The sequence below is a fragment of the Pantherophis guttatus genome, chromosome 3 (genome assembly GCF_059756535.1).
Source record: "Pantherophis guttatus breed Tessera chromosome 3, ASM5975653v1, whole genome shotgun sequence".
Classification (NCBI taxonomy): domain Eukaryota; kingdom Metazoa; phylum Chordata; class Lepidosauria; order Squamata; family Colubridae; genus Pantherophis; species Pantherophis guttatus.
The window spans coordinates 128,532,527-128,554,023 of NC_142065.1; the positions used below are offsets into that span (position 1 = coordinate 128,532,527).

At 43.7% G+C, this 21,497-nt stretch overlaps 1 protein-coding gene and 1 long non-coding RNA gene across 2 annotated transcripts in view; one reads left to right on the plus strand and one right to left on the minus strand.

Annotated features, from left to right (window-relative positions):
* The window catches only part of GABBR2 (gamma-aminobutyric acid type B receptor subunit 2), a 376,357-nt gene extending 368,899 nt beyond the window's left edge, over positions 1-7,458 (minus strand). The window contains exon 1 of the mRNA XM_034411851.3: positions 7,042-7,458. Coding sequence (XP_034267742.1) covers positions 7,042-7,131 — 90 coding nt within the window. The 5' untranslated portion in view covers positions 7,132-7,458. The remainder of the gene's footprint in view (positions 1-7,041) is intronic.
* A 78-nt stretch (positions 7,459-7,536) lies between these two features.
* Positions 7,537-13,692, plus strand: LOC117662504 (uncharacterized). The gene is made up of 2 exons (XR_004590439.3): positions 7,537-7,775; positions 13,519-13,692. It is a non-coding gene; the product is annotated as an uncharacterized LOC117662504 (long non-coding RNA).
* The last annotated feature ends 7,805 nt before the right edge of the window (positions 13,693-21,497 follow it).

Below are 21,497 nucleotides of genomic sequence, written 5' to 3' on the forward strand. Positions count from 1 at the left end.
TTTAAATGAAACATATTTTATAAAATGAAACCTTAGCACAGTCATTCCAACATTATAAAATGTTATGTTTAATGAACATGCTAAAGAAGTGCAAGAAATTTAAGTACAAATATATGTATTAATTCAGAAGCTTTTAAAAGACTAAAGTACAATTGAAAACAAAGGCTTTCCTTTTGGACAGGTAATTATAAAAATATGATGGAACTTTGTTTTTATACATGGCAATTGAAATAAAATTATTATTATATAAAGTGGAAATGCTGAACATTACCCAAAATGGAAGAATGATTGGTGAAGATGAAAGAACTTGCAGAGATGTCTAAATTAACTTTTTTAATTAGAGAAAAAGCAGCATGTTTATGACTGGAAACAGCTTGTAGAAGTTTTGTATGAATCAGAAAATAATGGATGCATGACTTGTGGTTTCAATGATTACAAAAAAAAATTGGATAACAATTTTTGGATAAAATTGGATAATAAGAAAAAGTGAGTTTTATTTGTCAAGATAGAGTAAGAGACAATTTTGTAATCATATTTGTATTTGCTGCAAAGGAAATTGGAAGCTTCTATTTCTTTTTTATTCTTTTTGCACTTTTATTTTTTTCTTTTTCTTTCTTTGCTCTCTTTATTTTGTATTAGTTTGTATTAGCTATTATGTTCTCTTTAAAACTTTTAAAAGGTTTTTATAATAATTCATGCTAAATTACTTATTACTTATAAGTTATTACTTATTATATACTGTATATCAGTGGTGAAATTCAAACTTTTTTACTACTAGTTCTGTGGGCGTGGCTTGGTGGGTGTGGCAGGAAAGGATACTGCAAAATCTCCATTTCCACCCCACTCCAGGGGAAGGATATTGCAAAATCCCCATTTCCACCCCACTCTGGGACCAGCCAAAGGTGGCATTTGCTGATTCTCCGAACTATTCAAAATTGCCGCTATCAGTTCTCCAAACTACTCAAAATTGCCGCTACTGGTTCTCCAGAATCTGTCAGAATCTGATGGATTTCATGCCTGCTGTATATGTTTTGTATATCTCATAATCTTCCTCCTATTTGAGTAGTATGATCAAATCAATGTAATGTAGTAAGTAGAAAATACTTTAAAAGATGGGCCTTTATTCGCCTGTAATCCTAGATATATTTTATCTTTTAGCCACCAAACTGAACAAGGCTTTTTTCTGAAAACACATCAGCAGCTATAATTAATAATTACAGTACTATTTACTGAATTACAGTAAATAGTGTATTCCTGCAAATTAGATCTATGATGAGTCAAGAAAGGAATTAGCAATTATTAATGGTCACTTTTGTTTCATTGTTTTGTTGCTTAATTGAATATAAGTCTAGAGAAATAATTTCAAAATAGATTGGGAAGGACATTTCTCTATCTGATGGAATCCAAAATCTGTTTGCTTACCTATGCAGGATATAAATAAAGTTCATTTATACTATGCATGCCATTCTGAAATAAGAAAATTACACAGAGAGAGAGAGAGAGTATGAGAGAGAGAGAGAGACAGACAAACAGACAGATTTGTATCTCTCTTATGTATAATATTTCATCTCAGTTTCTCTACAGTACTAAAAAAAATCACCTATTAACCCTTGTTCTAATACAGTATACTATAAATTATCCATTACTCACTCTATGGAAACAGTAGCTGTATCTACATATATCATCACTAAGTTAAGATTTCTTTCTGCCAGAGTTTGTTGAACCAATCAGGCTCAGTAATGCAGTTGTAGAAAATCAAAACAGCTTTTGGCTAATATGTGCTTTCTTTTCTTCTCTGTCACCAAATATTGTGTACCTAATAGCAGTAAATAACTATTTTTCAATGTATTTGTTGGAACTTTATGTTTTTTAACATAGTTACATTTTTTTTTGTCTCTGTGCTTATGAGGTTGATCTTTTTGCATGATTGTCTTTACAGTATGTACAAAAATATTGCTGGCAGGGAAAACATGGAGTCTGAAGGGGAAAAAAAGCAAGATTTGAATTTGAAGAGCAATGTAGTAGGGGCTACCTGTGGCATCTCAATGGCTAGGAAGACGAACTTAGGTAGGACACAAAACCACTGAGCATAAACCAAACCATAAACTATTACAAACTGGTTAAAGCAAATTTATAAGTCATCTTCTTTTAATGATTTCAAACTGCGATTTGTGTCCTAGGATGAATTTAGGTACCCCAAAACTCCATATCTAATATTAAATGCAACTTTTATTTTTTGTAAATGTAGTATTTACATAAAATCCTCTATTAAAATATGAATCATTTTATGAGACTATAGCTTCATTATTAAAAACTAGATTTGTTTTTATAGCTGCATTTGGGCCACAGATGTAATTATTTAGTACAAGCTGCTATTCTCTGGCTAATTATCTTCTCCAGTTTCCATAGCCTGTTGTACTCCGTCAAAAGCACTGCTCTGAGACACTCTGCCAAAGTGTACACCTAGGGAGCAGGTGTCTTGATAAATGCCAACTTCCTTATGTTCCCAGCGGATGCATAGATGCACCTGCTGATTACAATTTCACCTATTGCACCAAGTAAGCACTTGTGACGGTATAAGAAAACCTTTTTAAAAAGTTAGTTACAGTTCCCTGTTCACTTCTGCACGCCTTTGGTTTCTATCTTAGATCTATCTGTATACCCCAATGGCTTGGGTTCAGAATACCTTTAAAACCTGGAATTTTTCACCTGAATCTTTCCAGAGAATTTACTGGCAAGGTCTTATATAGCTGAGCAGCATCAATCATTTATGAATTTTAATTTGTAGCAATATTATACACTGCTTCCTATGTACTATAGCAGGGGTGTCAAACTCACGGCCCATGGGCCAGATGCTTGCTGGCCACGCCCACCCCTATTTTAGCGAAGGAGAAAAAAGTCGTGATATATCACGTGACGAAAACATGACAATGAGTGTTTGACTCCCCTGTACTATTGTATTATAGTACTAAATTTACTATGTCTATATAATATACACATTTAGAGTAAGGATTAAGACACCAGACTAGACACCAGGTGACTGAGAGTTCAAGTCTCACCTTAGCCAGGAAAGCTAACTGAGTGACTTTGGGTCAGTCACTCTCTCTCAGTCCAACTCAATTCAAAGGATTGTTGTTGGGGGAAAATAGGAGGAGGAAGGTGTGTTGGATATGTACATTATCTTGAGTTATTTGTAAAATATATATATAGGTGAAATATAAATGAATAAATTAAAAGCTTCAATAAAATTGTTTTTTTTTAAAAAAGAGAAAAGTGACCTTTATACTGTAAAGATAAATAAATGGGACTGTGACAGTGTGTAGAATATGGAAGTATTCTGGAGTTGGAAAGGGGAAAGCCCCTTCAAAATCTTCCAAATAGCATGTGCTATTAGATTTTAATCTTGTGGCATAGAGCTCCCTACTTCAGTCTTCATCCAGAATTACTACAGTATATATATATATATATTGACGAGAAGGAAAGGGCCTGGTGGGTGAGACGATTGTAAGCATCTTTTCTCTGTCTTTCTCTTCAAATTTCTAAAAGGTGCAAGTAATATATATTTTTTTACTTTACTTTTCATTCTTCACTATGGAAAAGTTCAACTTCTACCATAACCTTACCAACCATTGAGTGCTCTCATGCAATGTTTCAGATGGAAGTTATTTTTTTTTAAAAATAAAAAAAATAAAAGTGGCAAGATTTCATGACAGAGTACAGATATTTTATAAGATTTCTGTTATTTAAATAAAATAAATACATAAATAAATTTAAAATGCTATTATTATTCTGAAGGTCAGTGGATGCCATCTAGTGGTGGTGCTGAGCTCCATAATGCCACCCCCCCCCGAGCGTTAAGATTTGCTTTCTTTCCCCCGCCCCATAATTTTATATGCTGTGTATTTTGAGTAGCCTACTCCACTTGTGGAAAACAAAGTACGTTTGCCATAAACAACATAGGAAACTATTCTATTTACTAGTAATTTCTCTCTGCGGATTTACAAATGCTGTTACATTCACTGAAAATTGCCTTGGTGTGATTAAGGCTGTTGATTTTTTTTTTTTTTTACTTCTACTTCTTTGTAGCTCTGGATGAATGAAAGAAAGAAAAATATTCTTCCTGCCCAGCCTAAAAGTTTATCTGTTATTGCTATTTAAGCAATAATAGTCCATTTATTTTGATGGTACTTTTCTAATCTTGTTTGTGATATCAGAACTTTGAGAGGGTACTCTATTTATTTATTTATTAAATTTCTATAGCCACCCAACTCAACCAATTGACACTGGTGGGTTACAATCCTAAAATTATAAAACAATTACAAAACATTAAAACAGTAAAAGCATACACACACAAATACAAACAGCACCTGGGTTGATTAGACAACTGACAGTAAAGTTAAGGGACTCTTAACACTTTCCAGGCCCAAGTACATCTTCCAAGTTTTTAACGCCTTGAGAAAGGCAATCAGGGTTCGGGCTATTCTAATCTTGGTGGGGTGAATATATCATAAGGCAGGGGCTACAGCAATGGAGGCCCATCTTCTACTTCCTGCCAGCCAACACTTTTTGCCGGAGGGAATCTGTGGCATGCCTAATATGTTGGATTGAATTGGATGGGTAGAAACTCTTGGGGGAAAAAAATCATCCAAGTAACCCAGTCCCAAACCATGTAGGGCTTTAAAGCTAGCAACCAGCATGTTGCATTGCACCTGGAAACACACAGGCAACCAGTGCTGCTCACGCAGTATTGATGTTACATGTGCCATGTAACTGCCACCATTTATTACCCTTGCAACTGCATATAACTCACTGCTCTTTTATACCCCTGCTAACAACCTCAAGCTCCAGTATTACAATGCTCTAAATTATTAGGAGCGTCTGCAGAAGAATTTCCAGTACTGTGCTGCATTTACTTATTTTCTTTCACCCTTTAGTGTCCTTATGAGTCCTATAAACTCAGCAGATTTTCTCATGGGCAATAAGAGAGAAAATATATTGACAGTCCTTGCCCTACTTTACTAGTGGATATAATTATCAGGAGAGATGACTTAATAAATACATAAGAAATCGAACATATTTCCATATTAGTACATTTGATGTTAGAAGGAAGTATATCTTACTGGGTGTATTTTGTTTCTAGCTTTCAGGACCCTCCTTTTTATTTTCACTCCTTCCTTTCCTATGTTTTTCTCCAGAACAATGAGTGAATATTCTGAGGACAGTCTAGCTGCTTTAAAAAAAACAACTGCAAATTTTGGTATTTCATCAGGCTTGCTGATTTTTTCCCCTTGTACTGTATGTCTTTTTGAATATTGAAATGTCCACAAATACAAAATGAGTTCACAATCTGTACAAGAGACAATAATTTTTTTAAAAAAGCTAAATAGTTTCTACATTTTCAGGACTTTTATACTTGGTTTTAGTGTAACTGTAGTTTGCTAATATAACTCAGCATCTTCTATGTTGACAAGAAATGGATTTTGAGAGTTTCAGAAAAAGGTCTTTCCCAATTAGTGTGGAAATTCCTGCATGCAAAGCATTTCTTTGAACTGGACAGTGGCTCTTTCTTATACACCTGGGCAGTTTTAATATTTTCAGATAGGGGTCTGATATTGTTGAGACAGCTACAGAAAGCAAAAATAGCAGCAGTGTTCTAGTAAAGACAAATTAAATATATTGATTTAGCTCTTGAAAATGGAAGGGACCATTTTTTGTGGTCCCTGATTTTTGTGAAATAGCCTACAGCCTGTGGAAGAATGGTAGATGTGACTTTCACAAATTCCTACTTCCCATGCTCTCAATAATTCCTCTGGAGTGTATTTTGTGGAATACAATGGGCTGCATGGTAAAGAGGACAAAGCTGCTGATAGAATTGTAGTGGAGCATAACTCTGCTCAAGCAATCTTCCCCCTGGTGGGGAAAAAATCTCAAGTCCAAAGCACTTATAAATAATCAAGTAGGAGAACTGTATCGTCAACTATAGAACTAACAACCTAGGACTAAGAAGAAATTTCCTGACAGTTAGAACAATTAATCAGTGGAACAACTTGCCTCCAGAAGTTGTGAATGCTCCAACACTGGAAGTTTTAAAGAAGAGATTGGACAACCATTTTTCTGAAATGGTATAGGGTTTCCTGCCTAAGCAGGGGGTTGGACTGGAAGACCTCCAAGGTCCCTTCCAACTCTTGTTATTCTGTTCTAATTATAGTCCTTTTCTGAAGAAATCTGAAGAAATGACTGGGAGTAATCACCACAGAATATAATATTATAATATAATATAATTAATATTACAGGAATCCTTTAATATTTAATATTAATATTTAATATTAATTAATATTAAAGGAATCCTTAAAGTAAAATCAAATGTATTATTACAATCAAAGATCAATAATAAAAAAATCTTCAAAACTCTAACAGTATTTAAGTCCATTCCATACATAAAAATTAATCTATTGATCAATCCATTAAAACAGCACCATTGTAGAATGCATGTTACTTACGTATTTTCTGGAAATGGAGTAAAATGGGGGGGGGGAAGCTTAATATTATGTTCCGTTTTACATTAACCAATTAAGAGGATTAACATTCTACAAGTCTCTCTTGACATGCTTTAAAATATTTAAAGAGAGATATGGATTAAATAAATATGAAATGGTAATTAAAATGATTAAAACTGTTTTATTTTAAATGGAAAAGAATAATTGTTCCTGTTATCTTACTAGTTCTTTAGGAATGTGGCAGTGATGTCAACATCCACACTTTTTATAAGAATACCTGATACACTTTTACACTATGCAATCTGTAATAAAAAAGGTCAAATTTTGTAAATTTTTGGAAGAAATTTCAAGGTTATCGTTTGCAAATATTTAGTTAAAATAGATTTATCTGAAGTATTTATACTTTCTTGTTTTAAACTTCTCAAAGCAATTCACAATAACAGAGACCCGTGCAATAAAAACAGAATAAAAATGTTCTATTTGAGGACAGTAGGGCAGTATGTGTTAATCTTCAGGGAGAGTCAATATAAAAAGCTTTAAATACCTTTTCTGATGCTATTCCACCAGGCAGAGTCCCCACAGAGAAGGCCTTTCTCTGCATCACCTCTAGCTGACAAACAGCAAGCTGTGGCATAGAGATCAGCAGTATCCTGGAATTGCAGCTGTCTAGGCATATTTTATCGATGTATTGCAGTCATTGTTAAGTAAACAGGTTTTGAGTTTGTCATAGCTTTATATAGTAATTGCAGAACATTAAATATGGTTGAGAGGACTTTTTCTCCTTTCAAGTTCAGTTCACTTCCCAGTGATTACATGGATGTATCCATGTAATCGTATTGGCAACAGTGTGGAAGAATTCTGCCATTGCCTTCTTTCTGAATGTTTTCTTCCCCAGTCTTGTCTACACTGCTGGAATTTCCTAATGATCTCCTATTCAAGATGGCCAGGGGAAATTATTGTTGTGACAGCAACCTAGCAACTAAATATTATACATGCACATTATGACATCACAGGCAGTATCTTAGGCCCAAACCAGACCCAAGGACAGCCATATACAGAGCACATTGTAGGAGTCCACCCTGAGGTTAACAATGTATGATTCATTGTGGCCAACTTTCCTTTTCTAGAATGGACACAATTGAAAAATTAGCCCCAAATGCTGCAGTATGTTTCTAAACTACAGATGTCATCTGTACTGACTTTGCAAAAAAACTCCTTTGGCTTCATGTGCTTGGACAAGAGCTTGGAGGGAATTCCATTATCTTCCCCATTCCCATGGTGAGGATTACATTTTAGTTCACATGTGTGGTTGGTTTTATATATATATCTTCTGCGCATGTCTAAGATGGCGTTCCGGCGCTGAATTCCGGATCCTTGGGGGGCGATGCCTCGGCTCGGGGGGACTTCGGGGGGGTCATTTTGAACAGCTATGACCCCCGTTTGGGAAAAAGAGCACCTGGGGATCCCATTGAGAGCTTTGTTAGCTCTCCGGACCACCCCAGCTCCGAGGAGGACGACGTTGAAGCGCTGGCGGGTGAGGGCGTGCAGGATGCGGCCTGCGGGGGCGGCACTAGCACCGGCGGCTACGGGCGGTCGCGGCGGCGGCGGTGGCGGCCCCCTGACGACGGCGACGTTTGAGGCCCCTACGGAGGTTCCCCACGCCCCTGGATGCCTTGAGGAAGATCTAGAGGCAGGGGGCGGCTGGGGGCGTCCATGGGGAGGCCGATGGTGACGGCGACGATGGTGGCGGCGGCAGCCGCGGCGGCGGTGATGGCAGCTGATGTTGGGGCGGCTCCCAGCGGCTTGCGGACCTGAATTACAGCATAGGATTCTTCAGCAGCAGCCTTAGACTTAGCTCTGGGAGATTGGAGAGTGTTGGACCCTTGGGGGAAGGGTTACCTCCATGGGGACCCAGAGACACCCCCCCCAGGACAAGCTGGATGGGGGGGGGGAACGAAATTGGGCAGCATTATCCATCAGATAATGGTTGAGGGATTTACAGGGGTCGGAAAAGAACTACAAACCTATGCGGCTTGAATTTCCCCTCCCTCTTCCATCCTTTGGACCGAGTTTAGGCCTATGGGCCTTACTACGGTTACAACTACCCATCTACTTTGGCCTGCTGAATTATTCCGAATTTTCCCCCTTTTACATCTAGCCTGTCTGAACTCCCTGCCATGTAAAATCTCTTCGATGTGAATTTACGAACTTAAACCTCCTTCTGAGCAGGATACTTGGTCTCCCGGATGCTACTAATCCCAGGAGGGATACTGGTTCTATGGACATAAGGCCAGTGGGAGGCGGACTATGGCTATCCCCACGCCCGGATTTCCATCAGAGTTTCCATAGGTGGCCTAGGTGAGAGCATGGCTGCCCTGGAAACCTCCGGGGTCGAAGGATATGCACCTCCTTGGCCATTGTCGTGAGAGGACAATGGGCTTGATGGCCTAACCATGGACTAGAATTTTTCCCTATGCCTGTAACATCAGCAGTACTCCCTTCCCTTGGACTTTGTCTCCCCTGATGATTATATGTATTCGGTGTCGGAACTCCTTGCCCTGCGAGATTCTCCCCTCTCGCAGGTTTGGCCCTCCACATTATCGAGGGCCTATCTCGATGACGGACTTTGGAGTCCAGAGAGATGGCATGGAGCAAGGAAGAATTTGTGGGGTTTTTTAGGGAATTTTTTAAAGATTTTAAGGGGTTCTGGGAGGGGGGTTTGTAATGATCTTTCTAGAGAAATTGGGAAGAAGACTCTGGGGGATGGGGGGGGAAATCCACCAGGGTCAGAGCCGAGCCCGGCACAGGGTAACGATTTGGGAGGTGTTGGTCGAGGGACTGGGAAAGGGATGGGGGACGATACCTATGAGGTCTGTACCATCTACACGGTAGATGGGAGGGGCAGATATGGCGGGAGCAGGGGACCATATCAGGTGTTGGGGGCTCGCACTCGCTGTTTGAGAGCAATTGCGTGCCCCGGTCCCCATGGCTCCTCTCGGAGACTAGGTGGCTTAGACACTCAGGATCTGGGCCTTCGGCTGATGTTATGCAATGCCAGGTCCGTGGTTAATAAGGCCCCCCTCATTCACGATCTTATACAAGAGGGAGGAGCGGACCTGGCGGGTATTACGGAGACCTGGTTGGGCCCGGAGGGTGGCGTCCCTCTGGTTGAAATGTGCCCACCAGGCTTCAGAGCATTCCATCAGCCGAGGGCCCAGGGGAGGGGCGGGGGGGTGGCGGTTATTATTAACGAGGATCTGGATCCGAGGGAGACCACTGTGCCTCAGATAGCCGGATGTGAGTCCCTCCTTGTGAGGTGGGGCCGTGGGGTTCAGATGGGCTTGTTGCTTACGTACCTGGCTCCCTGCCGCGTGGCAACAGCCCTACCTGAGCTACTCGACGTGATAGCCACGGTGGCAGTAGATACACCCAGGCTTTTAGTCATGGGTGATTTCAACTTGCCATCCGTCGGTGAAACGTCTGAGGTGGCTCGGGAGTTCATGGCTTCCATGACGGCCATGGACCTGACCCAGTTAGTTCATGGCCCTACTCACAGGGGAGGTCACACTCTGGATTTGATTTTTGTCTCTGGCCAGTGGTTGAGTGGTCTTGTTATAGGGGATATAGACATGGAACCCTTGTCATGGACTGACCACTCACTCCTTCGCCTAGATCTTCGAACCGCGACCCCTCGCCGCAGGGAGGCGGACCCAACTAGATGGATCCGCCCCAGGCGCCTGATGGATCCTGATAGGTTCCAGACGGAGCTTGGGCCATTTCCTGAGGATCTAGCACATGACTCGGCCGAGGACCTGGTAGCCGCCTGGGATCGGGCGGCTGGTGGGGCCTTGGACCGAGTTGTGCCTTTGCGGCCTCTGACCCGATGCCGATCCCGGGCGGCTCCTTGGTTTACTGAGGAGCTGAGGGAAATGAAGCGCCGGAAAAGACGCCTGGAGAGCGGTTGGAGGGCCAGTCTCGCTGAATCTGATCGAACACTGGTAAGGTCGCATATTAAGACCTACCTAGTGGCGATAAAGACGGCAAAGTCTAACTACTTTTCCGCCTCTATTGCGTCATCAGGGAATCGTCCGGCCGCCCTGTTTAGGGTGACCCGCGCCCTGCTCCATCTGGGAGTGCGGGAGGATCCCTTAGAAGGCAGGGCGGAGGATTTCGGACAATACCTGTATGACAAAATCGCTCAGATCCGGGGGGATTTGGACTCTGACTGGGTAGATCAGGGCAGGGTGACGAGGAACAGTCTTGAGAATGTTATCTGGGAGGAGTTTGATGCTGTGACTCCCGATGATGTGGACAGGATTTTGGGGAGACTTAGTGCGGCCACATGTTTACTGGACCCGTGTCCCTCCTGGTTGGTACTGGCTTCCCGGGAGGTTACACGAGGCTGGCTCCAGGGCGTCATTAATGCTTCGTTGAGTGAGGGTCACTTCCCCGCTGCCCTGAAAGAGGCGGTGGTGAGGCCTCTCCTCAAGAAGCCGTCCCTGGACCCAGCAATATTGGCTAACTATCGTCCTGTCTCCAACCTTCGCTTCATTGCGAAGGTTGTTGAGAGTGTGGTCGCGCAACAGTTTCCACAATTCCTGGAGGAAACATCCTATCTAGATCCGTTCCAGTCGGGTTTCAGGTCTGGGCACAGCACGGAAACGGCATTGGTCGCGTTGGCGGATGATCTCTGGAGGGCTCGGGACAGGGGTTATTCCTCTGTTCTGGTCCTATTAGATCTCTCAGCGGCTTTTGATACCATCGACCATGGTATCATGCTGCACCGGCTGGAAGAGTTGGGGGTGGGAGGCACCGTGTTGCGGTGGTTCTCCTCCTTTCTCTCCGACCGGTCACAGTTTGTGTTGGCAGGGGGGCAGAGGTCGACCTCGAGGCCTCTCATTTGTGGAGTGCCGCAGGGATCGGTCCTCTCGCCCCTTCTGTTCAACATTTATGTGAAGCCGCTGGGCGAGATCATCCGTGGCTTTGGGGTGAGATACCACCAGTACGCTGATGACACCCAGCTGTACATTTCCACCCCAGGCCACCCCAACGATGCCCTTGAAGTGATGTCCCAGTGCCTGGAGGCTGTGCGGATCTGGATGGGGAGGAACAGGCTCAGGCTCAACCCTTCCAAGACTGAGTGGCTGTGGCTCCCGGCATCCCGATATAGTCAGTTGACTCCATCACTGACTATTGGGGGCGAGTCTTTGGCCCCCACTGAAAGGGCTCGCAATCTGGGAGTCCTCCTGGATAGGCAGCTGTCTTTGGAGGAACATCTGACGGCTGTTACCAGGGGGACCTTTTATCAGGTTCGCCTGATTCGCCAGTTGCGGCCCTTTCTTGATCGGGATTCCTTGTGCACAGTCACTCACGCCCTCGTCACCTCTCGCCTTGACTACTGCAACGCTCTCTACATGGGGCTCCCCTTGAAGAGCACCCGGAGGCTCCAGCTGGTCCAGAATGCAGCAGCGCGGGTAGTGATGGGAGCAACATGGCGCTCCCATGTAACACCGCTCCTGCGCGAGCTGCACTGGCTCCCGGTGGTCTTCCGGGTGCGCTTCAAGGTGTTGGTTATCACCTTTAAAGCGCTCCATGGCATAGGGCCTAGCTATCTCCGAGACCGCCTGCTGCTACCGACGACCTCCCATCGACCCGTGCGCTCCCACAGAGAGGGCCTCCTCAGGGTGCCATCAGCCAAACAATGTAGGCTGGTGGCCCCCAGGGGGAGGGCCTTCTCTGTGGGGGCTCCCACCCTCTGGAATCAGTTGCCCCCGGAGATAAGAAGAATCCAGGACCTCAATGCCTTCCGTCGTTCCCTGAAAACCCATCTTTTTCAACAAGCCGGGTTGGCCTAAGAAGAAATTTTTAAAATTTTTAAATTTTTAAATTCTTTTAATTAGTCTGTGATTCTTAACTTTCGGGCCAAAATTTATATATATTTTTAAATGTTTTAATATTTGTATCCTATGTTTTTTATCTTGGCTGTACACCGCCCTGAGTCCTCAGGGAGAAGGGCGGTATATAAATTGGAAATTAAATTAAATTAAATTAAATTAAATTAAATTAAATTAAATTAAAAAAATTAAATATATATATATATGTTTTTCCTCTAGCCAGAAAAAAAGGCTGCAGAAAAACCTTGGTTACGTAGGAAAAACCTGGCTAGAGGAAAAACACACATAAATCCTACGAAGTAGTAAGAAAATAGATATTGTACCTTTACAGGGAGGATACATGAGATGTGGGTGTGGCTTACGGATGATGGCTAACGAGCCAGAAATAGATCTATATAAGTCTCTCACCTGGCAGCAAGAACTTGCTGGCTGCCAGAAAGAAAAAAGCCCAGAATTGAGTGGATATGATTCCACTGAGCTAGGGCTGCAGAAAAACCTTGGTTACGTAGGAAAAACCTGGCTAGAGGAAAAACACACATAAATCCTACGAAGAAGTAAGAAAATAGATATATATGTATGTATATATATGTGTGTGTGTGTGTGTATGTGCGTGTGTGTATACACACACACACACACACACACACACACACATATATATATATATATCTTCAACTCCCTAGACTTTTCTTATCAGTAGAGGGAGCCATAACACTGAAAAATGTATCCTATCTGTTGATGGGGAGGAAATTGCAGTTTATTGGTAGAGACAGATTTTACTACCAATACAAAGTCATGAAATGAGACAAAATGTTAGAATAAAAGCAGTACAAAAACATGTAATATTTAGAAGAAAATAAAAAGTGGCCCTACTCTTGTTTGATCTGTGGCTATTAGCATGGTCTAGGTCTGCAGAAAACATCTAGGCTCTGAAATAGTTCCTTCAGGTAAATTAGGTGCAACTCCATCTGAAGCAAGCATTTCCCCTAAATTCTGAGTCTAGTGTTGTGATTCAGTGAGTTGACTATGGACAATTGAAGTCCACAATGTATCCATGAAACAGGAGGGGAAAGATTACTATTCACAATGTGATAAAAATACACTTTTATTTCTCTTTTCTCTTTCCCTAGTACAGCTCAGATTTCTGTAAAACGTTGAGGAATGATCATCACCACTACCACGCCATTCCAAGAGTAAATCTCCCAAAGGAGTTCAGATCCTCCCAAAGTACCATGCATAGTTCATTTCTGCAAAAAATGAATATGTACAGAAAATAAACCCACTTCTATTTGCAAGAATATAAATGGTTTCTTGTGGGAATATTCAATGTAATATGTACAGAAAGTACCAAGACATCCTTGGTCTCAGAGAAATTCTTGTGATATATGCTAGATTCTCACCTTAGAGCTTGTAAGCACCCCAGTAACTTTCCTTTGGTGATCCATCAGATTTTTTCCCCCTTTTAATTGGCCATGCTGCTATGATAATGATTTTGGGAAAAGCAAGACTCTGGCACAATGATTTTCAGCCTTAACAATTATAAATTTGTGGATTTTAACTACCAGAATTCCTCAGGCTCTTTTTCAGGGGAAAAGCTTACAAAGTACCTTTTTTTTTTGTTTTTAATGTAGCACTTCTGACATTATAAGCATCAACACAATTAACAAATTTCAACATGTAGCAGAGAATCAATGTACAAAGAATATAAAGAGTAGTTAAAAGTTTTTAATGTTTAATTTAATCTTTTTTAAAATTTCTAATCTTATGTCATTGACATTAATGTCCTAGACTTGAATTTTAATTTTGTCCATGCAGAGATATGCTGTAACAAAATTGGTATTATTTATGATTCCATTAATTTCCACTTTTTGAAATCTGTGTGACTTCTGCTATTAGTCTTCAGAGATCCTTAAGCTTTCATGGATCAAAACCTAACAGCCATCTAAATGCAAATAGAACGTAAATATTGCATTTTAATTAAGTGTTGTATTGAATTTGACAGTAATGTGAGAAAAAGGACTCACATTATCAGAATAAGGCACCTGTCAAAAAAAAAAAAGACTAGAGGTGATTAATTTAAAAAAGCACTTGGAAATGTGAGCTTTAAAACAAATATTTTACTGCATTGCATTAATCTCATTAGCCTATGGTTCTTATAAACACAATTTTCACATGCGATTCTACAAATGTGGAAGAAAACATATATCTCTAGGCATCACAAAATACAGTAATATTTATGAAATTACTGCCAAAAATCATACTTATAAATCATCTCAGGACTCACATAAAAATAACAATTACAAAGCTCCAATTGATAAAATCTCAAGGCTATTAAACAAAGTAAGAAAATGCAAATATTAAGACAAGTAGAAATGGCATCCAAGTATTTCATACAAGCTACATATTCTTGCTGATAGTTCTAATCTATTGATCTTTCACTTTGTGTCAAAATTAAACATACCACTTGTTATCTAGAAATAACAATGAAGTCAATTTTTGATATTATAAAGTAATTACTATCAGTGAACCCTCATTATACCAACAGCCCCCTTCACAAGGCCTAAGATACTAATCTTTTCATGTTTTCAATTTCCTATGCATTTCCTTGCTTCTGCAATTGTCAAACATGTTTTAAGCTCTTCTTTCTTCTGTTCTGGTTTATTCAATAAAGACCAAGGGCTGATAATTATAATGCTAGCTAGTCACTAAGAGATTGAAAAATAACTTTAATTATACTATCTTATTATTAAAAAAAAACAATGCTTTTCATTAGCCCATTTGCATCAACTGGTTGGAAAAATGAATTTCAGTAATGCAGAAGCTTAGTCCATAAATAGCCCAGTTTGGTCCAGATTATTATGGAGGTTTCCAACTTTCAGGGAGAAAAGAAGAAAATTTATCTTTCCATAGGAGGCTGCATTGGCTCCATGGAGACCAGTTCACTTCCGGGTACATTAAATATATCACCTTTAAAGCCCTACATGGCTTGAGGCCAGGCTATCTGAAGGACCACCTCCTACTATTACATCCCACCAGGACAGGAAGTCATGGTAAGTTGTGGATCCCATCTATTAGGGTTTTACATCTGATAGGACTATGAAAAAGGGACATCTCGGTGATGGCCCCTTCTCTTTGGAACATCATCTCCCCTGAGACGTAATTGCCCACACCTTAACCCTTTTCTGAAAGGCCCTCAAGACATGTTTTTTCCAGTGGGCCTAGGGACCACAAATGGAGATGGAGGCGATCGTGTGTTTGATTTGATTGTATTGCTACCAGAGTTGGGTAGGGTAGGATGGATTTTATGGATTTTTATGTTGTAAATTTTTAATGTTGTAAGTCATCCAGAGTCACCTATGTGTGAGTTGGGTGACCATATAAATTTGTTAAATAAGTGAATAAATAAATGAAAGAATACTATGAAAAAACACAAAAGCACATGCTTGCTTTTTAAGACATTGGATTGAATTGTAACTGGATGAATTATGTCAAATTAGGTAGAAGCCAGGTCATGGGGTTTCAAACAAAGATCCTTTAAAATATGATACCCTGTTTTTGGGTGCATCTCCTAAGGTGTGCAACAAACCAGAGTATTTGAGAAACACATTAGAAACAAAGCTGCTTAGAAGCTTAAGGTTAAAATACAATGGATTCGGAACTGTATCAAATTATCCCATTCCCTCTTATGATCTGGCTAAATGCAATTCATCTCCTTATATTATAAGAATATGAAGCCATTTCTCTTTTCCCAACCATATATCTTAGTGTGGTGTTTCATCTTCAGTAGCATCAACTTTCCAGTACACTTTCTATTTACTTCAGGAATAAGGAGATAACAAAGTGCAGATAATGGTTTGTGTTAACATATGACAAGTGGTCCAGCCCTAAATAGAACTGAACAAGGTAAGGTGACTGGACTTTAAAATGCAATCTGATTGATAATTTGCATAATAAACAAAATTATTTCCAATTCATGTTAAGCTAGTTTTATTCACAGATGCATGCACAAAATGCCATTTAAATGCCAACTCCACAAATACAAAACTACTTTAAAGAACACTATTTTATTTTAGAACACAATCAGACATGTAAAAAATAATCTGGGAAGGGAAGCTGAATGTCAGCATATTGCCAACAATATGGGTCATTTTACCAACCTCAGAAGGATGGAAGGCTGAGTGAGCCGTCAGTCCTGTCAGGATTGAACTCCAGGCTATGGGCAGAGTTTGCCTGCAAATACTGTGTTTTAATCTCCTCCTCCCCCTCCTTCTTCTTCCACTTCTTCCTCCTTCTCCTCTTCTTCTTCTTCCCTACTATATTTTATTCGGTTTTATCTCACAGTAGCTATTGCATCTCACTTCACTGTAACTTATTTAATTGTATTTTACTGTGGCTGATGCTCATGTTTGATACGGTCAATTGACTAATCAATAAAGTATATTGTATTGTATTGTATGTATAAAGACCTCTTTATTTAAACTGAACTTTGAAAAAGAACATGAATTGCTTGCCTAAAGGTATTTCAAAATTGCTCCAAAACTAACAAGATGCAACACCAATAGCATCACCATATAAGAGTTCCAGTATCTCTCCTTTTTTGCAAGCCATCTCCAAAAGGCAGATGTTGTGTTAGAGAAGGGGCGTTGTCTTACTTGAACGCCCTTTCTGGGGACCGAAGAGACAGCGGTCAGGACAGGGTTAACTGCCCTAATCCAGCCAGATCAAGTCAGGAAGTTGTTAAACTCCTCCTCCTGCAGCTTCCCCAGCTTTCGGACGAGGAATGTGACGTGTTCCTGACGACGCACCAGCCAATCTGAAACAAGAAGAAACAGGAGTGTCCTGGCCGAAACGGACTGGCGGAAGGAAGGGAGGGGCTGACCACTGTCTCTTCGGTCCCCAGAAAGGGCGTTCAGGTAAGACAACGCCCCTTCTAGGGAAGCGAAGGAGACAGCAGTCAGGACAGGGACATGCCAAAGCCCATGAATTATAGGGAGGGACCCGCCCGGGATGTGGAGGCCTGGTCATCATAGACCTGTTGGAGAACCCGACGGCCAAAGGCTGCCTCCGCCGATGCAAAGGCATCAATCCTATAATGGCGAATGAATGGAGTGGGAGAAACCCAGGTGGCGGCCCTGCAGATGTCGAGCAAGGAGGCCTGAGTGGCCCACGCCACTGACGTAGCCGCACTGCGCGTGGAATGTGCAGTGATCCTTCTAGGGACCGGAAGGGAGAGAGCCTCATAGGCAGAGGCAATGGTGGCGCGGAGCCAGCGGCCCACAGTGTGGGAGGACACCTTGAGGCCCAATGTGGAGGGCTGGAAAGATAGAAATAAGGCCTCGGACCTGCGAAAGGAGGAAGTTCACCGAATGTAAATGCGGACATCCAGGGAGTGCCAAATCCTTTCCCTTGGGTGAGATGGGTGAGGGCAAAAGTCCGGGAGGATAAGCTCCTCAGACCGGTGAAACGGAGAATTAACCTTGGGCAAAAAAGTAGGGTCTAAACGAAGGACCACCCTATTAGGATGAAAAATGCAGAGGTCCGCTCTCGTAGAGAGTGCCACTAACTCAGAAATTCTCCTCGCAGAAGTAATGGCAACTAAAAAAAGACACCTTATACGAGAGAAACCATAGGCCTACAGTGCGGAGAGGTTCGAAGGGTGCTCGAGTAAGAGCATCCAATACCTTCGGAAGGTCCCAAGTGGGGTAACGGTGCACGGGGGTGGTCTGAGAAGACAAAGCAGCTACTTGCCTGCGTAAGGTGTTGGGAACGAGCCCCGCGTCCAACCCCTTCTGGAGGAAAATGAGTACCTGTTTAGTAGATGCCAACTTCGGATCGAACCCCTGAGACGCGCACCAGCATGTGAAGGAACACCGTGTGGACCCATAGATATGTTGCGTAGCCGGGCGACGAGCCGCCAAGATGGTGTCGACCACGCTGTCTGGCAAGTGGGAGTCCGCTAGGAGCTGGCGCTCAACCGCCAGGCGGTTAGCTGAAGCCAGGCGGCGTCCGGATGTCGCAGCGAGCCCTGTAGGAGGATGACCTTGTCGGGAAGTAGACGCCAGGGAGGACGAACCGACAGAGCCTGGAGATCGGCAAACCAAGGCCGACGGGGCCAATGGGGTGCGACAAGGATCAGATCCACTCGTTCCTCCAGGAGTTTCCGGATCACCCTGGACAAGAGAGGAAGGGGGGGAAGGCCTAGAGAAGCCCGTCGGGCCAACGGCTCAGAAGCACGTCCGTGGCCTCCACCATCTGGTCCGGGAACCTGGAGAAAAAACGGTCCATCTGACGGTTGGCTCTCGTCGCGAATAAGTCCACCACTGGAATCCCGAAGCGGCGAGTGATCCACTGGAACAGGGCTGGGTCGAGTTGCCATTCGCCGTGATCCACCGTGGAGCGGCTCAGCCAATCGGCTTGGATGTTGACCAGGCCGGAGATGTGGGACGCCCGGAGCGATCGTAGGTTGTTCTCCGCCCAGGCTCCCAACCTCTCAGCCTCCTCCATGAGGGGGCGGGATCGTGTTCCCCCCAGGCAGTTTACATGGGCCTTGGTGGCCACATTATCCGTCTGGACTATCACGTGACGGTCCTTGATTAGGACCTCGAAGACCCGGAGAGCCAGGTGGATGGCCCGGAGCTCCAACCAGTTTATATTGTGGCCCTTGTCCTCCGGGGTCCAAAGACCTTGGGCCATGCATGACTGAATATGGGCGCCCCAGCTGAGGAGGCTGGCGTCCGTAGTCAAAATTACTGGGTTGGGCTCCCTGAACTCCCTCCCCTTGCAAAGGGCCCCGGAAGACCACCAGCGGAGGGACTGAAGAACAGAAGGGTTAAGGTGAACAAGCTGTTTAGAGGCCGAAATGCGGGACTTCTGGTACGGGAGAAGAAACCACTGCAGGGACCTGCAGTGGAGACGGGCCCATGGTACAATGCCAATGCATGAGACCATCTTCCCAAGTAATTTGGAGAGAATCGCCAGGGAGACAGGGCCTCCACGGGCAACAGAACTGACCAGTGACCTCAGGCTGGACAGTCGTTCCTTGGAGAGATAGACCCTGCTCTCGACCGTATCGATGATAGTCCCAAGGTGTTGAATGCAGGTCGTAGGTACCAGATGGTTCTTGGCCTGGTTGACTGAGAAACCGTGAGCCTCCAGGACCCGGAGGGTGGAGTCCAGGTCCTGGTGTGCCCGAACCTCCGAGCTCGAAAGAATGAGAAGATCGTCTAGGTAGCATTGGATCCAAATATGTTGAGCCCGGAGATGTGCTGCAAGGGCAGCCATCAATTTAGTAAACATTCGGGGGGCCGAGGAGAGGCCAAATGGAAGGGCACGGTACTGGTAGTGGCGGCCCGCATGGCAAAAACAGAGGAATTTGACATACGCCGGATGAATGGGGGCATGAAGGTAGGCCTCGGTCAAGTCAATTGACGTGAGGAAGTCCCCGACCCTGATACTTTCCAGAATGGAAATGAGGGACTGCATCTTGAACCGCCGGTAGGAGACCCAGCGGTTCAAAGACTTGAGGTCTAATATCGCTCTCCAGCCTCCCGAGGATTTCTGAACGACAAACAGGCGAGAGTAAAAACCCTGTCTGTGCTGCTCCTGAGGCACCGGCTCGATGGCCCGGATGTCAAGGAGATGTTTGATGGCCGATGCCAACAGGAGCCGTTTCTGCCGATCCCGGGAAGATGGGCATCGGAGAAACCTGTCGGGAGGAGTGGAGAGGAATTCTAGGGAGAGGCCCCACCTAACCGTCTCCCGGACCCAAGCGTCCGAAGAAGAAGACTCCCACTGGCTGGCAAAGAGAGCCAGGTGGCCTCCAATGGGAGGGTTGGACGTGCAGCTAGCAGGACCTGCGGAAGGGGCGGCCGCAGCTGCCACGGGCAGGGCGTCTGTAGAAACCCCTCTGGGCCTGGAACCCTTGGCAGTCGGGGGGCCTAAAGCGAGGGGAGAAGGGCCTTGGAGGCCGACCCCCTGCAAAAGGGAATTCGAAGGGACGAAAGGAACGAAGGTGGGCAGCGGAAGGTCTCAGTTCTAAACGTCTGGAAACGCTGGGAAGGATACATTTCTTGTCCCTTGTTTCTATCAGTAAGGGCTCCAGGGGGCCCCCGAAAAGGGAAGGACCTTCAAAGGCTGAAGAGGCTAGATGCCACTTTGAGCGGGCATCCGCTTGCCAATTTCAGAGCCATAAGAGTCTTCAGGAAGTTATAGATGAGCCAATCGCTTTACCCGCAAAGCGGGACCCATTAAGCGTTGCGTCAGCTGAAAATTCCAGGGCAGCTAAGATCTTGATGGGATCTGGTATCCAACACAGGGAACCTATTTTGTAATTGTCGGATCCATAGGATGGAGGCCCGATTAAAAAACGATGAAGCCATGGCAGATTTTGCTGCCCAGGCTGAAGCTAAGTGAGCTTTTATCAGGATTGCTCCAGGCGTTTGTCCTCCGGGCAGAGATTGTCCTCGGGAGGACAGTTACATTAGTTGGAGCTGCAAGGGCTGCCACTGGAGGATCAACTGTGGGAACCTGAAGGAGGGAAGACAATTCTGGCGCTAGATTATAAAAGCGTCTATCCAGCTGGTTTGGGTTAGGCCCAGATGCTGGCAGCGCCCATTGTTTCTTCAAAACATCTCTAAAAAGTTTGGGCCCCGGAATCTCCTCAGTCTCAATTTCGGGAACTTCAAACAGGGGAAGGGAAGCCGCCGAGTCCCCTGTAGGAGCGGAGGGAAATGAAGCAGTTCCCAGTCGAGTGGTCAATTTAGCTTTGTGGAGTAATGACCTGAAAAGTTGGGGCTTAAACAGGCCAACAAAGGATGGCTGATCAGGTCCTAAGTCCTCATCATCGGAAAGATCCCTTTCCCGAGCATCCTCATCAGCGAAAGATGGATGCTCAGATGGGGCTGCAGAGGGAGCGGCAACCCCAGTAGAGATGTGGCCATCCTCCAGTAAGGAGCCCTCTAAATCAACATTAGAAGCAGCAGAACCTGCTACCCATGAGGATGTCCTATGTTGCATTTCTGCCTGAACTCCTTTTTGAATAGCCGCTTGGATAAAGGTTAAGAGTTCTGGGGCAATATTTGGACCCCCCAGGACACTTCCCCCAGCCTGA